Raw genomic sequence first — 19,394 nt, 5'->3', positions numbered from 1 at the left:
AATGACCAATATAGTCCACCCTCTTTGTCTACATGGCATCCACATATACCACTCTTCCCATATTTAAAATTCTAAACAAGTTCACGAGTCTGCTTTCCAGTATGCAACTATCCTTCATACAAACAATGACACCATCATCGTTTCCCCAAAATGGGTGACGTTCATTCTTCTTTTAGGTCAGTCATGATCAAATTTAGTGGAAGCGTGCACTGTTTCCCTGGTGGCAACATTCCTATTTTGAGAGATAAGATCTCTGTAGGGACAGAAAGCAAGAATTCTGTAAGTGGGCTGTTAGAGGTAAAAGTGAAAGGAGGCACTGCCACTTTCATCCCTTGATTTCTAGAAGTGAGTATTCTAGTTATGGAAATAATAGCATCTATATTGGTCAGTGGCAAAAATTATATACCACATCCATTTGGATAGCACCCCGATCTCTCAGGGTATCATCTCTCTTATGGGGCCATAATGGAATATTCAGTTGGTTATTCCACCATTTTATCAGGTAAGCTGCTTCTGGGTGGTGGAGTATACAGCAAGCTTCATGGTGGCTAGGGAAGGAGGCTGCCTGACATCCACAGAACAGATCATCTTGTCTACCTGATTTCTGAGAGCCTCCTCTGCAATGGGTACCCTTTATTAAGCATTCACGTGAGACACTAACGTCTCTTACCCTGTGGCCATTCCAAGAGGTATTTCCACCTGCCTCTTCGCCCCATGCCTTTTGCTCACCAGTTCTTCTGTCTGGTTCTTTCTAAATCCTTAACTCTTTGGCCAACTTGTTAGCTACTGTCCATGAATCAGGGTAAAATCTATACCTGTGTCTATCTCTTTCTCTATGCAGAGTGGACAACCAGATGCTCACTGGGGAGATTTTCTTTCCCAGAATCTTTCAGGGACACTCCTGATGGGATTTGTGATGTTTCAACTATCCACTTCCAGCTGATGCCGGCATATTGTGCCAAACCATCTCTAAATCGGCCTTAACTTTTTCTTCCTCAGTCAACTTGTTGTAGGGACTTTGGAACCATATGTATGAGCTGAGGAAAGGCAGCAATTACACTTCATCTCCCAAAGCACTGCCTTCAATAGGACTTTATCCTAAGCAAACACAGGTGATAAGGTAGGTAGGTAATCATAGTGCTACTACATCTCCATTTTCCATTGGCAGTAAGGCCATCACTCTGTTCAAGCTTAGAGGGTCTATTTCCTGGAACCTTTTCTGTCGCCAAGATTATATAGTCCTATCCAGAAAATGGGAGTCATTCTAGATATTCCAGACAGAGATAATATAATACACGAAATTATTTTCCATAACATGTTACGGAAAAACCCAAATGAACTTTTTGGCCAACCCAATACAAGGGTGTGGGAAGGCCTAGAAGAGCACAAATGAGGATGGGGTCTAGAGGAACAAAAAGAAAGAAGGAAATGATACTCAGAGGCGACAAGCTGCTAATCACAAGGGCTTAGAGTTCACCAGCCCTTAAAGCTGAGCCCACAAGCATATACTGCTTGCTGGACCTTTGGAGACACAGTGTTAGATCTGCTGAAGAGTTGCCACCTCGATCAGAATTGGAACCACCAAAAAGATTCTGCATCTGCCTGAGCTGCTGTCCAGAATCCTCCCATCCTGCTATTACAACAAACACCAGCCACTGTGAGAGCTAGAAGCTGGAAATTTCTCTCTTCCCCTGGTCTTCTGATATCCATTATGACCCATTTAGCATATCCTACAGAAAGTTAACTGATGAAAGATCCTGGGTCATGAAGTTGCAGACTCTCAGCCCCAGACGCTACCCATCAGAACAGAGCAGAATACAAAAGGACAGTTGTTTGGCTTAAATAGGTAAGGAAGAGGTAAAAATGATCAGTACGGAAACCAAAATCCGTTGCCTTAGTTATGAAAGCCCTGCTTCCTGACAAGAGCAAAAAACAAACTTATTCATCCATAGATGGGTAGGTTAAGGAAAAATGGCAACTTCTCCTGCCTGTCAATTGCTATAGTCTAGCAATGAAACAGTTTCACCAGTACAAATCCACTGAATATTTATTGAGTATCTACTATGGTTTAAGCTCAGCTTATGTTATGATACTTTAATCTTGTGATTTGAGTGAAAAGTATAAATCAGAGTAGATTAAAAATCAGCTATACATTTTTACATTTAACTACTGTAATTCTACCACATTTCCCCCATCCTCACCGTTTTCGTAAATAGTGATACTTTAGGGATCAACGGCATCTGTAATGAGCTCCCTTGTCACCTCCTTCTCTTAGATATCTGTACATTTTTTCACTCTCTCTTCCTGTTGCAGAGAGGGTACCCTCTTCTCCCACCCCTCACTAATCCTTTCTAATAGTAACCATTTTAATGTGTTCTCAACCCCTTCCTGCTTCATCTGGAAGTTTATTTCTTCAGTTATTTTTTTTTCTTTCTAAAATATTCAGATTCTTCTTCAGCCTTGACCCCAGTTTCCTCCCTTATTCTCTTTCCCTTAAAGCAAAACTCTTTGAAAAGAGTTGTGTGTGCTTGTTTCTCTCATTCCATTCTCCCTTAAACCCACCCTAACACACACACACACACCACTGATAAATCCCAGTGGTCAACTCTCAGTCCTCATCTTACCCAAACTAACAGAGTTGATCGCCCCTTCTTCCCTGAAACACTTTCTTCACCTCCAGGATGTTTCTTCCTATCTTTCTGGCTTTCCTCTCAGGTATCTTTTCTTGGTCCTCTTCATCTCTCTGTTCTCTAAATGTTGGAGTGCCAAGGACTTGCCTCTGTTCTATGTAGCCTCCTTCTTTGGTAATCACATCTAATCTCATGACTGTAAATACCGTCTATATGCTGACGATTCCCAATTTTATATCCCCAGCCTGGACCTATTTCCTTAACGCTACTCATATATCCAGCTGCCCACTCTTTATTTCTTATTAGATAAATAACAGGAGATGTTAAACTTAATATGTCCAAAATTGAGCTCCAGATACCAGCCCCTACAACCTGTTTCTCTCCCAGTCCTTCCCATTTCAACAAATGGCAAGTCCCTTCTGCCAGTACTCAGGCCATAAAGCTTGGAGTCATCCTTGATTGTTCTCTTTCTCCTCCCTGCCATATGTGTGTTACCTAGATATGTGTGTGTGTGTGTGTGTGTGTGTGTGTATGTGTGTGTGTGTGTATGAACTGCCTTTTCCCTTTTATTTATTGGAGTCTTTTCATTAAGCCCCTGGAACTCACTCTCAATCCTATCTTGAAATTATATTTTCAAGAGTATATAGCACTAGGAATTCAGCTGCCAACTTGGGGTATTTCACTTTAGGGAAGAGTTGTGTGACTGCCCTTTGACACCGTCCGTTGCTGAAGTCATTCCCCACAGCTCTCAGCCTTTTCAGAGGTCCTCTGTTGTTTCTTCTGCTTGTCAAAGGCAGTGCTCAAGTCTCTGCAGTCAGGAGAAGAAATTTTCCACTTTACTTTCACTGTTAACATCCCCCCACTCCCTATCAACTCTCAGCAAGGAGCCTGTTTAAATTTGTACAAAGTGACTGCAGTTTGCAACTCTTAACAATACTGATGCTCACTTCAAATGTCTACAAATTGCCTGGAAAGCAAATTCTTATTGAAACTTAAACTGAAAAAGAAAATCTGTTTCCCCCCCCCCAAGGAATTAACTTTTTATTAAATCTTTTAAGAATAGAATTTGTGTTTATGTAACACTTTTATGTCTGAAAAAGAACTGGCAATGACTTGGACATCAATTAATCTTTCCTCTGTGAAGCCAACTTTGATTCCTTTCCGGATTAAGAATGGATTTTAAACAAAAGTTGCCCTAATAGTTAGATGAAAGTTACCAAAGAATTCAGAATATTCAGATATAACATAAATTGGGATTCTTTGGTTACAAGTTAAAAGGAAAGCCAACTCAAATTGGCTGAAGGAAAAGGACATTTATTGGCTCAAATAACTGAGAAGTCCAAGGATAGATATAGCCTAAGCCATGACTGGGTCTAGGGCTGGGGTTAGCAAAAGGAGCCTGTGTCTGTTTTTGCAGATAAAGGTTTACTGGAACACAACCATGCCCATTCCTTCTCATATTGTCTAGATGCGTTTGTGCTCTGACTTGAGCAATACAGTGGTGAAGTTGAGTAGTTGTGAGAGAGATCTATGGCCCACTACAATGTGTGGTTTTTTTCCCCAAACCAAGCAATTCTCCCAACACTAACTCAACTCAATTCTGGTACTATCTACCTGGAGATAGCATCAGATTCCATAGGTTAAGAGCTCAATCCCACAAGACTGCCTCCACTTCAGATGCCAGTCACAAGTCAGGTTGTTACCTGTGCGTCTGACCAACTGGTTATAAAGGTTCCCAGGACCCCCTCCTTGATTGATTTGCTGGAGTGGCTTTTACAGAACTTAGGAAACCAGTTTACTTACTAGACTACTGGTTCATTACAAAGTGTATTAAAGGACATGAATCAACAGCTGGATGAAGAGATACATAGGGCAAGATGCTGCATCCGGGAGCTTCTGTCCCTGTGGAGTTTAGGGCTGGCAAGTGGATGAGTTCTCTTTCACCAGCCTGGAAGCTCAGAACCCTGTCTTTTTTGGGTTTTTATGGAGGCTTCATTACATAGGCACAATTGATTAAATCATTGGCCATTGGTGATTGATTCAACCTCCAGCCTCTCTCTCCAGAGGTCATGAGGTGAGACTGTAAGTTCCAACCCTCTAATCTAATTAATCTAATCCACTGATTGGTTTCCCTGGCAACTTCCTCCGATCTTTAGGGGACTTCTGAAAGTCACCTTACTAACATAAACTCAGTTACGGTTGAAAGGGGCTTTTCATAATAACAAGATGTCCATTTCACCTTTATGGCTCTGATGCGATTTCAGGAACTGAGAACAAAAGACCAAATATTATAACAAAAGATGTTCCTATTGCTCTTACTGCTTAGGAAACTCCAAGGGTTTGGGGAGCTGTGAGCCAGGAACCCTGGACAAACTCCAAAATATATATTTATTGTAAATCACATTCTCACACCCACAAGCCCTAAAATATTTCCTATCTGACCCTTTATAGAAATGAATGACCGGGACTTCCCTGGCGGTCCAGTGGTTAAGACTCCACACTTCCAATGCAGGGGATGCAGGTTCTTCCTGGTCGGGGAACTAAGATCCCAAATGCCATGCTGCACAGCCCAAACACCTCTGGTCTAGGGTAAAATGATGTTGATAGGATCTGGCCCTTCTGTTTCTTTGCTCTGCTTTCCTCAGTGTTGGCCCTTTCTCATGTCGGCTCTCTCCTCATGGTGGCAGAAAATCTACTATAGCTCCAGGCTCACATCCTCATAAGAGTGGTCTTCTTTTCTGGTCGCTCCAATAAAAAATGCTAAGATTTGTTTTGATTGAACCTCTTTTTCTGGCCTTGTTTGACGTGTCCATGCCCAGACCAGTAACTGGCCATGGGAATGCAGTGCTCTGATTTGCCAGGTCTAGGTCACAAGTTGACCTCTGGAGTGATGAGTTGAGTCAATATCTCCCAAACCATAAGAACCAAAGAAGTGAAGGGGTGATCCTCTTAAGAAAAGTTGAGGAGTTATTACCAGAAAAAGGTACTGAGTGAGCAGGGGGAGTAGTAGGAATAGAATAATGAATAAACAGAAGGGAAATTACATAACAGACTGGTAAACAAAAGCGTCCACTGAAACAATTAGAGTAACAGCTTTTAAACAGCTACAGCTTCAGGACTTCCCTGGTGGTCCAGTGGCAAAGAATCTGCCTTACAATGTAGGGCACGGGGGTTCCATCCCTGGTCAGGGAACTAAGATCCCACATGCCACAAGGCAACTAAGCCCTCATGTCACAACTACTGAAGTCACGTGCCTCAACGAGAGAGCCCACGTGCCGCAAACTACAGAGCCCACGCGCCTTGGAGCCCGCGCAACACAACTAGAGAGAGAAAACCCACACACAACAATTAGGGAGAAGCCTGTATGCGGCAACTAGAGAGAAGCCCACGCATCACGACGAAGAGCCCACATGCCTCAACGAAGATCCCAAGTGCCACAATGAAGACCCGACGCGGCCAAAAATAAATAAATAAATCTTTTTAAAAATTAATTAATTTTTATTTATTTATTTATTTTTGGCCACATTGGGTCTTCGTTGCTGCACATGGGCTTTCTTTAGTTGCGGCGAGTGGGGGCTACTCTTCGTTGTGGTGCACAGGCTTCTCACTGTGGTAGCTTCTCTTGTTGTGGAGCACAGGCTCTAGGCGTGCGGGCTTCAGTAGTTGTGGCACACAGGCTCAGTAGTCGTGGCACATGGGCTTAGTTGCTGTGCAGCATGTGGGATCTTCCTGGACCAGGGATTGAATCCATGTCCCCTCCATTGGCAGGCGGATTCTTAACAACTGCGCCACCAGGGAAGTCCCTAAATATCATTCTTAATGGTAAAATTTTAGCAGCATTTCCATTCAGCTGACAAAGCCTGCTATCCCATTCACTATAGCAATAAAACCTATAAGCAACAGAAATAAATCTAACAAAAAACATGCAAGATCTTAAAGAAAATAAGGAAACATAACTGAAGAATATGAAAGAAGACCTGAGTGGCGAATTATACCATATTCATGGATGATAAGACTCAATATTATAAAGATGTGAATTCTCCCATAAACTATAAATTCAATTCCAGAAAAAAAATCCCTATAGGATATTTTTTAAGTGAAACTTGATAAGCTTATCCTAATTTTTATATAGAAGAACAAAGAGACAATCAGAATTTTTTAAAAATATTTATTTATTTATTTTGGCTGCACCGGGTCTTAGCTGCGGCACACAGGATCTTCGTTGCGGTGTGCGGGATCTTTAGTTGCAGCATGTGAACTCTTAGTTGTGGCATCAGACAGCTCAGAAATAGATCCATGAATTTATGGAAACTAGATGAATAACAGAGGTAGCATTACAGTTTAGTGGGGAAAGGATTTGCTGTTCAATAAACAGTGCCAGAAAGATTGATTATCTATATGAAAAAAAATTAGAATACCATATGCAAAATCAATAGTAGATTAAAGCCCTAAAAGTGAAAAACAGAACTCTAAAAAATATCTTTATGTCCTTGAGATAGTGATTTCTTAAACAAGATAGAGAAAACACTTTGATTGATAAGTTGACTGTATTAAAACTGAAAGCTGCTTTTTAATGAAAACTACCTTTAATGGAGCTAAAAAGACAAACCACAGATGAGAGAAGATATCTGCAAGGCATGTAACTGATAAAGGATTAGTATGTTAGATATATAAAGGATACCTATAAATCAATAAGAAAAAGATAATCCAGTTTTACAAATAAGAAAGGATATGGTGTAGATAGCATTATTGGCCCCAGTTCATCACCCCCTACCAACATTCACACACTTTGTTGTATGACTTTGCAGTTCTTCTCACTAACAGACCAGAGGATATTTCTCCCTTTTGGCCATGTGATTTGCTTTGGTCTATTAGAATATGTGACAGTGTGGCAGTTACAAGCCTAAGCCTTAAGAGACCTCATGTATTTCCACTTGGTCTTTTGTACTTCAGCCACTGTTGTGAGAGGAAATTGTCCGGGCTAGCCTACTAGTCCCAGGAGGAAGATGTAAGACCATGTAATAACACAGCCACTTTAGACAAGCTGCCCCATCCAACCCAAAGGCACTAAGCTAAATAAATACTATTGTATAACATTGTTTTTGTGGTTAGCTGTTATTCAGTGTTACTTGACAACATTGTAATGAGCAAGGAAATTCACTTAATCATGGTCAACAAACATTAAAAGTTGTTCAGTCCATACAAATAAAAGCAATAGCATACCATTGCATATCCATAAGGTTGGCAAAATTTAAAAATCTGATAATATTAAGTGTTGGCAAAAATTGAGAAGTAGAAATTAATATATACCATTAGTGGGAGTGCACACCTAAAAAGTAGGTGACATGATTCTGGCCATTGAGTTGCAAGTGTCAGTCCCCTGGATGTGGCATCTGGAAGAACTATTTTTTTTTTTTCCTGATAAAAAAGAAGATAGGCTGGGCTGGTAATTGCCTTTTGTCTTTTTGTCTTCTTCCTGCCAGGAATATGGACATGAGACTGCAGATGGGGCACTCATCTTGCAGCATGAGGTGTTTTAATTTCATTACTTATATTTTTCATATATTAAGTTCATTTGATTCCTCTTCAAACCTACCTCTTCTTTTTTGTTCCTTTTCTTATGGATAATAATAATAAAATAAAAGGAGAATAGCTAAAATTTGTGAAGTACTTACTACATGCCAAACACTGTTTTGAGTGGTATATGTACATCAACTCATTCAATCCTCACAATAATCCTATGAAATAAGTGCTATTTTTGGTTCCACTTTACAGATAAGGAAACAGCAATGCAAAGGTTAAATACATTGCCCAGGTTCACACAGCTAGTTAAGTGATAGCACTAGAATTCCAGTCAGGCTACCTGGTTCTAGTGTCTGTGCTCATAAATATGTGCTAGTCTACATCACCTTTTATCTTTGATCATTTTAAACATACTTATTTAATAGCCTATTATATTTTTGTACTATTTTTCTCAAATTCTTTTGGTACTAATTCCCTGCTTGTTATGCCTGCTGATTCTTCTTTATAAAGAACAATTGCCTTGTGTCTTTTAATATTTTTGACTCATTCATTCAACAGCATTGATTGAGCAGCTGTTGTTTGCTCAAGTGCTGTTCAAGGAGCTGGGAATATATAAGTAAACAAAACAGGCAAACTCTGCTCTCTTGGACCTTAAATTCTAGTAGGAGAAAACAAAGAGTAAACGAGAAAGGGGACAGAGAGTGGGAGGAGGTGCTTACATGGAATGGTAAAGGGGGCTTCCCTGGTGGTGCAGTGGTTAAGAATCCACCTGCCAATGCAGGGGACACGGGTTTGAGCCCTGGTCTGGGAAGATCGCACATGCCACGGAGCAACTAAGCGCGTGCACCACAACTACTGAGCCTGCGCTCTAGAGCCCGTGCTCCACAACAAGAGAAGCCACCACAGTAAGCCTGCGCACTGCAACGAAGAGTAGCCCCTGCTTGCCTCAACTAGAGAAAGCCCGCGCACAGCAACGAAGACCCAACGCAGCCAAAAATTAACTAATTAATTAATTTAAAAAGAATGGTAGGGCTTCCCTGGTGGCGCAGTGGTTGGGAGTCTGCCTGCCGATGCAGGGGACATGGGTTCGTGCCCCGGTCCGGGAGGATCCCACGTGCCGCGGAGCGGCTGGGCCCATGAGCCATGGCCGCTGAGCCTGCGCGTCCAGAGCCTGTGCTCTGCAACGGGAGAGGCCACAACAGTGAGAGGCCCGCGTACCGAAAAAAAAAAAAAAAAAAAAAAAAGTAAAAAGAATGGTAAAGGAAAGCCTTTATTTAAATTAATTTAATTAATTAATTTTTAAAAAAAGAACGGTAATGGGAGAAGAAATCTTCTCCCTTCATTCTTCACCTGGCTAATGGTAAAGGAAATGGTAAAGGATAAGGTGACATTTGAGCAGAGTCCTAGAAAATGTGAGAATGTGAGCTATGTGTATATCTGGAGGAAGCATTTCCAAGCAGAAGGCATAGCAAGTACAAGGCTGCATGACAGGAACATGCCTTGAATGTTTGGGAACAAGCAGAGGTCTTTGGAGCTGGGATGCAGTGTGTGAGGGGTAGAGCAGAAGGGATGCGGGCAGAGAGGTACCAGGAGGGGCAGGATGCAGATGGTGTAGGTCATGAGAAGAACTTTGGGGTTGGGTGGGGAACCTTTCTTTGGAGGGTTTTGTGCAGAGGGGTAACATGATTTCACTCGTGTTTCAGAAGCGTCACCATGGCTGCTGTATTCAGACTAGACTCAAGTTGCAAGGAGACTAATTAGGAGGCTGTTGATAATAGGTGACAGAGTGAAGTGGTAACAGCAGTAGCACAGAAGTGGTAGGATTTTGGATTTGTTTTGAAGGTAAAGCTGACAACACACAGTCAAAGATGACTCTTTGTGTTTTTGGTCTAAATAAGTGGAATGGAGTTACCATTTCCTGAGATGGATAGGACTATAGGAAAGGCAGGTTTAAGATGAGGATGAATGAAGAGTGGTTTGGGATCTGTCGAGCTCAGGGTGCCTATTAAACATCTAAGTGGAGATGCAGATAAACAGATAATTTGAGTCTGAGGTTCAGGGAAGAGGTCAGGGGCTAGATATGTAAAATGGTATTTAAAGCTATGAGACTGGATGGGCTCACCTAGGGAATGATATAAGTAGAGGAGAGGTCTGAGCCCTGAGGCCTGCGACATTCCAGCTGTAGGGGAGAAAAAATTTTCCTTGACCTTCTTCCGGGCTGTGTCTGAAAATCAAACTAACAGATTAGCAGGAGAAATGCATACAAATTTACTCAATATAAATTTTACATGACACAGAAGGCTGCATAAGGAAATGAAGGCCCGAAGAGACAGACCTGAGTATTTTTATGCTAGGCTTGGTGAAGAGTGGAGAGTCGTGGAAGAATGTGGTAGAATAAGGAGTAAGAGGTAAGGTTAGAAAACTGGGGCACACCCAGAAAAGCCTGTTTGTTCAGAGTCTTCTCAGCGTCCCTTTGTCTTCTGAGATAAGGAGGCTCCTTTCCTCTGGGTGTAGGGTGGACACCTCTCACCTGAGGGTTTTGTGATCTGTTGCAGTGGAAAAGGGAGGGGGTGTCAGAGTGACCTTCCTGATTCTGCTGTTTACTCAGACTCCTTCAGTTCAAAATACTCAATATGCCAAGGTGCCATTTTGAGGGGTAGCATGTTCTGAATCCCAAAGCACTTAGAGATTAGACAAGGAAGAGCCAGGAGAGGAGACTGAGGAGTGAGCAGTAGAAGAACCATGAAGGAGTGGTGTCCTGGCAGCCAAGTAAGTGCAACAAGTGTTTGAAAGGATGAAAAGAGTGATCCACTGTGTCAGTAAAATGAGGACAAAGAAGTGACCATTGGATTTGACAACATGCAGGTTACTAATGATCTTTCAAAAAGTGGGTTTTGATGGATGGGGATGGAAACCTGATTAGAATGGGAGAAGTGAAGATAGCAAATGAAAAAACCAAGACAAAAAACTCTTTCAATGAACTCTGTGTAAAGGGAGCAGAGAAATGGCGTAGTAGCCAGAAATAGATGTGAAATCAAGGGGAGTTTTTAAGATAGGCCATATTAGACATCATGGTGGTACAATATTGGAAATGATCCACTCTGTACAGAGACGGGAATGACTGAGTTCGGTTTAAGCAGAGCTTATTTCCCACCTGGCCTGGGTTCTGAGAGCTTCCCTCCTGAGCAGTTTGGCATTTGCTTCTGCAAGGTGTCCCCACAGACACCACCAGCCCAGGACTAATTCTCATGGTAATTTTTCAGTTTGAGGTTTCCCACACCAAGCAGGTAAAATAAATTTGGACTCCAGAACCTCACAAAGCACAACCTTGGGTTTGATATCTCACCTAGGGATTTTTTTCTTCCCAACTAAGGCCCTGCAAAGACAAACTTTCTTTGCCTTTTCCCTGGACTTCAGGGCAAAGTTTACTAGTCCTTTTTCATTACAGTTGAATCCTTAGAGAGTTCCAATTTCTGTTACTGATAAAAACCGGAGCCCATGTTGCTGCCCCAGCAGCTCAGCCATACAATTTAAAGCTTTGGCAGTATTTTAGCCAGCATCTCTAGAGATTTGTGACAGCAAAGTTTCAGCACTTTCTAGACCACCATTTTGCTGGAATCAGAAATCTTCTCCCTTCATTCTTCACCTGGCTAATTCCTAGTCGCCTTTGAGGTCTCAGCTTAAATGTGACTTCTTGGAGAGGTATTCCCTAACCCTCTCCATCCCAATCTAAACTAGTTCACCTTTTTATACTAAGAGCACGCTCCTTCTGTCTTAGCACTTAACTTGTCATTTATAACTTCATATGAGTATTTGTTTCAAGCTGGTACCCGGCTAGATTAAAAACTACATGGAGGCAAGAATCAAGCCTGTTTAGTTCACCATATATAGCAGAAGGCCTGATTTATAGAAGATGCTCAATCAGGTTCAGTGACTGAACAAATAATTGTCTAAAAATGTAATAACTAACTAAGAGTAGAGTCTTACATGATATCCTGAAACCCATTATCTTCTGTGTCTTGGAGACGATATTCTCTAAGGAGAAAGTGTTTTTAATGGAAAAAGGACAGAGGTTTCTGACTGTCATTTTACTTGACTCGGAGAAGCAGTGTTACTCCGATTTTGGTAACCACTGTTTCTTTTCCTCTTTAGAATGGAGATCTCCTCTCATCAGTCTCACCTCCTGCAACAACTGAATGAGCAGCGCAGGCAGGATGTATTTTGTGACTGCAGTATTCTGGTTGAAGGAAAGGTCTTTAAAGCCCATCGAAATGTATTATTTGCTAGTAGCGGCTACTTTAAAATGCTTCTTTCCCAGAACTCCAAGGAGACAAGTCAGCCAACCACAGCAACGTTTCAGGCTTTCTCCCCTGACACTTTTACAGTTATCCTGGACTTTGTCTATTCCGGCAAGCTCTCTCTCACAGGTCAGAATGTCATAGAAGTGATGTCCGCTGCTAGCTTCCTTCAGATGACTGATGTCATTGGTGTATGTAAGACCTTTATTAAATCTTCATTAGACATTAGTGAAAAAGAAAAGGATCGCTATTTCAGCCTTTCGGATAAAAATGCCAGTTCTGATGGTATAGAACGCTCCTCTTTTTATAGCGGTGGCTGGCAAGATGAAAGCAGTTCTCCACATTCTCACCTAAGCCCAGATCAAGGAACAGGTATAAGTGGGAAATCTTGGAGTAAGTATAATTACCATCCAGCCTCCCAAAGGAATACTCAACAGCCTCTGGCCAAGCATGAACAAAGGAAAGATTCCATTAAAAAATCCAAACATTTGAGGTTGTCACAGCCTTCTGAAATGGCTCATTGTAAGTCAAGCAAACGAGAAGCACGAACATCTGATTCTTCCAGCCACGTTTCGCAATCTGAAGAACAGGCACAAATGGATGCGGAAATGGACTCTACTCCTGTTGGCTATCAGTATGGTCAAGGATCTGATGTCACATCAAGAAGTTTTCCAGGTACCCAGAAAGAGAATCAGTCCCCTCAGTCAGGTTCCAAGACTCTGATGTAAATCAATCCTATCTCAACATGCCCTTACTTTTAGGTGTTATGGGCAGTTGAAACAAGTGATTTTTTTTTTTAAGTCATACTTCTCTAATGAAATCTATGCATAAAACACAAATTTTAAAAATTATAATACTGGATAAATTTAATGAAGTCAAAACAATAGAGTTCTGAGGGTCAGAAACCCATGAATTTCGAAACCTGCTTATCTGTGGGCAATTAGATTATTGTTAAATGTTTAAAGTTCTTTTGTAAAATGGTTCAATCCTTAATACACATATTTTCACTTTATTTTTTAAAATTTTATATTGGAGTATAGTTGATTAACAATGTTGTGTTAGTTTCAGGTGTACAGCACACTTTGCTGTACAGTTATACATCATATTCAGTTATATATCATATTTTCACTTTAAATAGTTTACTTTTTTTTTTTTTTTTTTTGCGGTACGCGGGCCGCTCACTGCTGTGGCCTCTCCCATTGCGGAGTACAAGCTCCGGACGCGCAGGCTCAGCGGCCATGGCTCACGGGCCCAGCCGCTCCGCAGCATGTGGGATCTTCCCGGACCGGGGCACGAACCCGTGTCCCCTGTATCGGCAGGCGGACTCTCAACCACTGCGCCACCAGCGAAGCCCTACTTTTTTTTCTGAGTATTCACTCAGGAGCAGTATTTTTATACAGAAAAGTTAAATAGAGCAACTATACATATTGGTAAAGGTTCACAGACCCAGTATCGGAAAGAAATTAAACTAAATCTGATTTTATTAAGATATAAATACATAATTTTTAAAAAACTTAACTAATACAACATATAATATTGATACTGTATCTCTGTACCACCATGAAGCATCTCATTTTTATGACAGTAGTAAAATCAGAGATATTATTGGAGGCTGATAGTTTCAAAGTAGAGAACAGAGATTAGAAATGTATATCATCCAGTTCCCCCACCAATTAATCAGTTAGCAAATTTGCTTAATAGTTTACATGTGAATTTAAAGAAAAATTATGATAAAATTAAACTCTTGCAGAGTATAAGATTTAGATGACAATTATACTCCAATAAGGATGTTTAAAAAAAAGAAAAAAAAGATTTAGTTGATATATTTAAGTTTTTTAATTTTAGAAAAATTCCAGGTATATATAAAAGTAGAGTAGTCTAATTAACCGCCATGCACCCGTTACCCAGTCCCACTCATGACCAGTCTCGTTTCATCTGTACCTCTGCCCCCGACCACTCCCATTTTTAAGCAAATCTCAGACATCATATGTTTTCATGTGTAAGTATTTCAGAATGTGTCCCTAAAATATAGTCTTAGAAAAAAAACTACAATACCATTATTATCATACCTAAACAAAATTAACAAGTCCTTAATATCACTAAAAGCCAATCAATATTCACATTTCCCTGGTTGTGTAAATTTGAAAATAATTTGGTTATAGATAACATATTTTAAAGTAATAGGCGGGGCTTCCCTGGTGGCGCTAGTGGTTGAGAGTCCGCCTGCCGATGCAGAGGACGCGGGTTCGTTCCCCGGTCCAGGAAGATCCCACATGCAGCGGAGCGGCTGGGCCTGTGAGCCATGGCCGCTGAGCCTGCGCGTCCGGATCCTGTGCTCCGCAATGGTAGAGGCCACAACAGTGAGCGGCCCGCGTACCGCAAAAAAAAAAAAAAAAAAAGTAATAGGCAACCTGATTGATTTTTACTAATCACATTTTCCTGTAGGATACTAACATGAAAACACATGAAACTGTATCATATTATAAAGCTTTCTGAAAATGCTGAGGTGCTCTACCATTGACCAAGGCAGACAGAAATAACAGAGCAAAAATGGGAAATCTCTGTTGCATTTTAAAACAGCAACAAAGTTATTCTTTCTTGGGCTTTGCACTTTTGTAACTCTAGGTTATTTAAATCTAACTTCAATAATGAACAGCTGAACTTAACTGCTGTTAAATTGAGGTTTGCCTCCAACCACAACTAACATTTTGAATATGTGTGAGTTTTAAAACAAACGATTAAAGATCCTTGACACTTTTTAACCTTTAAAAGAAAAGCAGTACAGCTGTATGAAAAGTAAGAGCAAGGGGGTTCAGACATCTGGTGTGTGTGCTTGGCTGCGGAGCCAATGGGGTGAAGCTACCATCTGTGGGATTATGACTGAATGCCTGCGAGTCAGATTCCTGCCCAGGTGGAATGATTAAAAAAATTTTTTTAAAGAAAAGTTAAGAGGGGGGGTTGGGGGGGTGGGGGGTGATAAACCCATGTAAATAAAACAAATTACTTAAAAGCGTAAAGACCCTGGATTGTGTCTGTAGTTTTAACATCTAGTAGTACTACTTCTTTACTTAAATCTAGTGACTCTACGCCATTAAATAAAAAGATGAGTGGGACAGTCTAAATCTACCCAGGCTTTGTAAATATATCAAATCCTGAAGGTACGGTTCTATACTTAGGATTACACTGACAATCTAGTCTTTATAAAATTTCTTCCTTCTCCTTGTTGCCTACCTTTCCGAGATTGGACCCTCCAGCCCCTTTTGGATTCTTGATGTTATCAGAACGGTGATTATGAACTTTCCGGTGACTTAATCAAACTGTCTCTTGACAGATGACCTGCCCAGGATGAGGTTCAAGTGCCCGTACTGCACACATGTGGTGAAGCGGAAGGCAGACCTCAAGCGCCACCTTCGTTGTCACACAGGAGAAAGGCCCTATCCCTGTCAAGCTTGTGGGAAAAGATTTAGCCGGCTAGACCATCTAAGTAGCCATTTTCGAACAGTATGTATATGGTTTTTCATCATTTTACTTTTTAGGAAATACATGCATTTATCTGCTCTAGGATAATCTAGTTCACTGAGAAAAATCTTTTCACACAACTATGCAATATTAAACAATTTTTCCAATTTAATGTTTTACTTTGCACATAATGCATAATTTTATATATTTTAAATTTTTATTTATTTGTTTTTTTATTTTTGGCTGTGTTGGGTCTTTCGTTGCTGCACATGGGCTTTCTCTAGTTGCGGCGAGCGGGGGCTACTCTTCTTTGCAGTGCGCGCTTCTCATCGTCATGGATTCTCTTGTTGTGGAGCACGGGCTCTAGAGCACAGGCTCAGTAGTTGTGGTGCACGGGCTTAGCTGCTCCACAGCATATGGGATCTTCCCAGGCCAGTGCTCAAACCCTTGTCCCTTGCATTGGCAGGCAGATTCTTAACCACTGTGCCACCAGGGAAGCCCCATATTTTTTAAAATAGGTTTTTTTTTCTCCTCTGAAACCTTGAAATAAGATATTCTTTTGAATATCCATTTCAATTCACTTAAAATCTATTATTTTTATATCCCGGTTTTTCAGAGCCAAAGACAATGTAAACTTCTAAAATGTTTAAAACTTTTTAAATATCTATGTCAGAATCACCACGTCAGATATTAAGCACCTGCTAGTGATTCTTGAATCCTTGTCTGGTAGGTTGTCAGTCTAGTTTCTGACCTCTCTCCACTACAGCCTCTTTCTAGTGTCTCTCCAGTTTCTCTGGTCTCCTGAAGGAATGGAGTGAGATGGGCAAGAGGGCGACTCTCAGTCAAGGACTGGACTGTCAGCAGTCAGAAAAATCTCAGGGAATTTTCTGTTCAGTGCTCTGGTGGTTTAATAAGGTAGTGATGGGACTTCCCTGGTGACATTGGTAGTGACATTGGAATTACTCTGCTGTTCATCTTGCAGCAAAAATTTTTTCCAAAATTGATGTTCTATTACCCATACTTTTATTTCATTTATACGAGCTCCTTTTAATTTGGAAGGGTATTGGTCACTTGATGCATTGCTTTCTAGGGATTCATCCAACAAATATATATTGAGCACCTACTATGTGCCAGACCCTTTTCTAAGAGCTAGGTATATGGCAGGGAGCAAAACAAATCTCTGCCTTCATTAATCTCTGAAGCTAATTTAAAAGTTAAAATAACCTTTTATTATTACAAAAGCAATAAGTATGCATTATAAAAACTACGAAAATAGACGTAAGAATAAGAAAATAAAAATACCATATTTTTACCACCCAGATATTACCATTCTTAACACTTTATCATGTGCATTTATTTTTTTTAACCAAAATGATATCATACTGTATATGCTATTTTGTAACCTGCTTTCTTTTTTTGTTTTTAGATTTATTTATTTTATTCATTTATTTTTGGCTGCACTGGGTCTTCGTTGGTGCACATGGGCTTTCTCTTGTTGCGGCGAGCGGGGGCTACTCTTCCTTGCGGTGCGCAGGCTTCTCATTGCGGTGGCTTCTCTTGTTGTAGAGCACGGGCTCTAGGCGTGCGGGCTTCAGTAGTTGTGGCACACGGGCTCAGTAGTTGTGGCTCGTGGGCTCTAGAGTGCAGGATCAGTAGCTGTGGCGCACGGGCTCAGTTGCTCCGCGGTATGTGCGGTCTTCCCAGACCAGGGCTCAAACCTGTGTCGCCTCCATTAGCAGGTGGATTCTTAACCACTGCACCACCAGGGAAGCCCCTGTAACCTTTCTTTAGTGAATAATCTCTACCTTTCCATCTCAATAAAATTTTATGTGTCACACAGTTCAAATTTACCTATAGTTTCCTAAAATACCACTTATAGCTGGTGTGTCTAAGCCAGAATCCAATCCAGAACTCATCTCATTGTTAGATCCCTTAAATATGTTTTTGAGCTAGCATAGTTCCCTACCCGCCCCTGCCACCCCCCCACCTTTTTAAAAATAACATTGACTTACTGAAGATATTGAGCCAATTGTTTTACAAAATATCCTACCTCTGGATTTCTCTGCTTGCTTCTGCATGGTGTCATCTTTAGCTTGTTCTTTTATCACCCCCTGCATTTTCCGAAAACGAGAAGTTTTATCTAGAGGCTTAATGGATTCAAGTTAAATACTTTCATCAAAGACAAAATTGTATGTTTCATATTGTGTCACATTAGGAGACACATCGTATCTGGTGGGCCCATCATTCATGTTGTTACAATTGATCACTGGATTAGGGTGATGATACTATGATCCCACCATTGCATTGTAATTAGAAAGGAATCTCTGTGTAACTATTTTGGTATTATATGACTATCCATTTTCCCATGAACTATTCATTTAATAGTATTAATACCAATTGGTAATCTCTGTCCAAATTATTAATTTTACTTGGAGTTGTGGAATGATTTACTAATATTATCCTTCCTTCTATATTATTAGCTGGAATTCTATAAAGTAAAGCTTTCCTTCATCACCTGGGGCTATTTGGTTACTTTGAAATAGGGTTCCTGCAGGAGAAGCAAGATAAATGTTTAATTATTTCCCTTTAACCACCAATTTTCAAAGTAAAGAGTGATTTAATAGTAGCCTCAAATGGTATATGAGTTTTTTCTGGCTTTGTTTTTTTAAATAGCATATGTTCTCATGAATTTTCATTGGTTCATTATGTTTGGATCCATAACAATTATTATTTTTTTGATACTCAAAATTTCAGATTTGTGCAGTGGGGACCTTTGAAGCTGGCTCTTGTGTCCTTTTGTCACAACTCCATTAAATTTTCGTTGCTCTTGTTCTCTGGCTCCAAAAGAGCCCTAGGCTCATCTTGTACTTCCCGTGCCACAAAACTGGAATCAGCCATTTCTCAAAGGAGCTTTGGTACCTCTTAGCGGGGAATGAAATTAGAAACCAAAATTTGGACACCCAGGGTGCTCATTGTTATTAGGGTATCCTTTTTAGATTGTTTTTGAGCTAGAAGGTATATATTTTTAAAATAGTGAGTTCATGATGATATTTTCAGTTTTAACATTACAGTGTTTCACTTAATTTCTTTGTCTTCATAACTGTATTGGATTTGGAGGGGGATGAACATGAATCTGTGTCAGAACTTTGTAATAAAAACAGTGCCACATAGGATAACCATAATACTGATTCTATCTCAGGAGAAATAAAGGTACACTCAAATTATGTACTTTCAACATTTACTGATTAATATGTCAGTGGTTAAGCAGAAGATAATAACTGTACTGAGTGGTAGTCCCATACATTTTCTTAGATATTTTACCAGACTGCATTAGTTCTCTTGGGTTTTTTGACTATTTGTGTTTGGTGGCCCACTTTCATACCATTCTGACATTATCTAAATGAATATGCCATAAACATTAATTCAGCATATATAGTTAATTATATGTAATAATTTTTAGATTAGAATCTATAATCTATTGCTC

At 40.4% G+C, this 19,394-nt stretch overlaps 2 protein-coding genes across 9 annotated transcripts in view; one reads left to right on the top strand and one right to left on the bottom strand.

Moving 5' to 3' along the window:
• ZBTB8A (zinc finger and BTB domain containing 8A) overlaps nucleotides 1-19,394 on the top strand; it is a 45,760-nt gene that overhangs the window by 18,230 nt on the left and 8,136 nt on the right. The window contains exons 2-3 of the mRNA XM_022575103.3: nucleotides 12,306-13,126; nucleotides 15,783-15,952. Of these exons, the coding sequence (XP_022430811.1) occupies nucleotides 12,307-13,126; nucleotides 15,783-15,952 (990 nt within the window). The 5' untranslated portion in view covers nucleotide 12,306. The remainder of the gene's footprint in view (nucleotides 1-12,305; nucleotides 13,127-15,782; nucleotides 15,953-19,394) is intronic.
• The window catches only part of TSLIG1 (tRNA splicing ligase complex subunit 1), a 42,160-nt gene continuing 28,965 nt past the window's right edge, over nucleotides 6,200-19,394 (bottom strand). For 3 of the 8 annotated variants that reach the window (XM_089896873.1, XM_089896864.1, XM_089896882.1), the window contains 2 exons: nucleotides 17,961-18,021; nucleotides 6,208-10,377 (listed from right to left, as the gene is read on the bottom strand). In XM_089896873.1, coding sequence (XP_089752999.1) covers nucleotides 10,043-10,377; nucleotides 17,961-18,021 — 396 coding nt within the window. In that variant the 3' untranslated portion in view covers nucleotides 6,208-10,042. Of the gene's footprint in view, nucleotides 10,378-17,960; nucleotides 18,022-19,394 lie in introns of all 8 variants that reach the window. The other 5 variants (XM_089896895.1, XM_089896902.1, XM_089896892.1 and 2 more) reach the window with 5 other exon arrangements.

This window comes from Delphinapterus leucas, chromosome 1 (genome assembly GCF_059928025.1).
Source record: "Delphinapterus leucas isolate spDelLeu-1000000601 "Yukka" chromosome 1, BTC_Dleu_Yukka2, whole genome shotgun sequence".
Lineage (NCBI taxonomy): Eukaryota > Metazoa > Chordata > Mammalia > Artiodactyla > Monodontidae > Delphinapterus > Delphinapterus leucas.
This window is presented reverse-complemented; position numbering and strand designations above follow the sequence as displayed.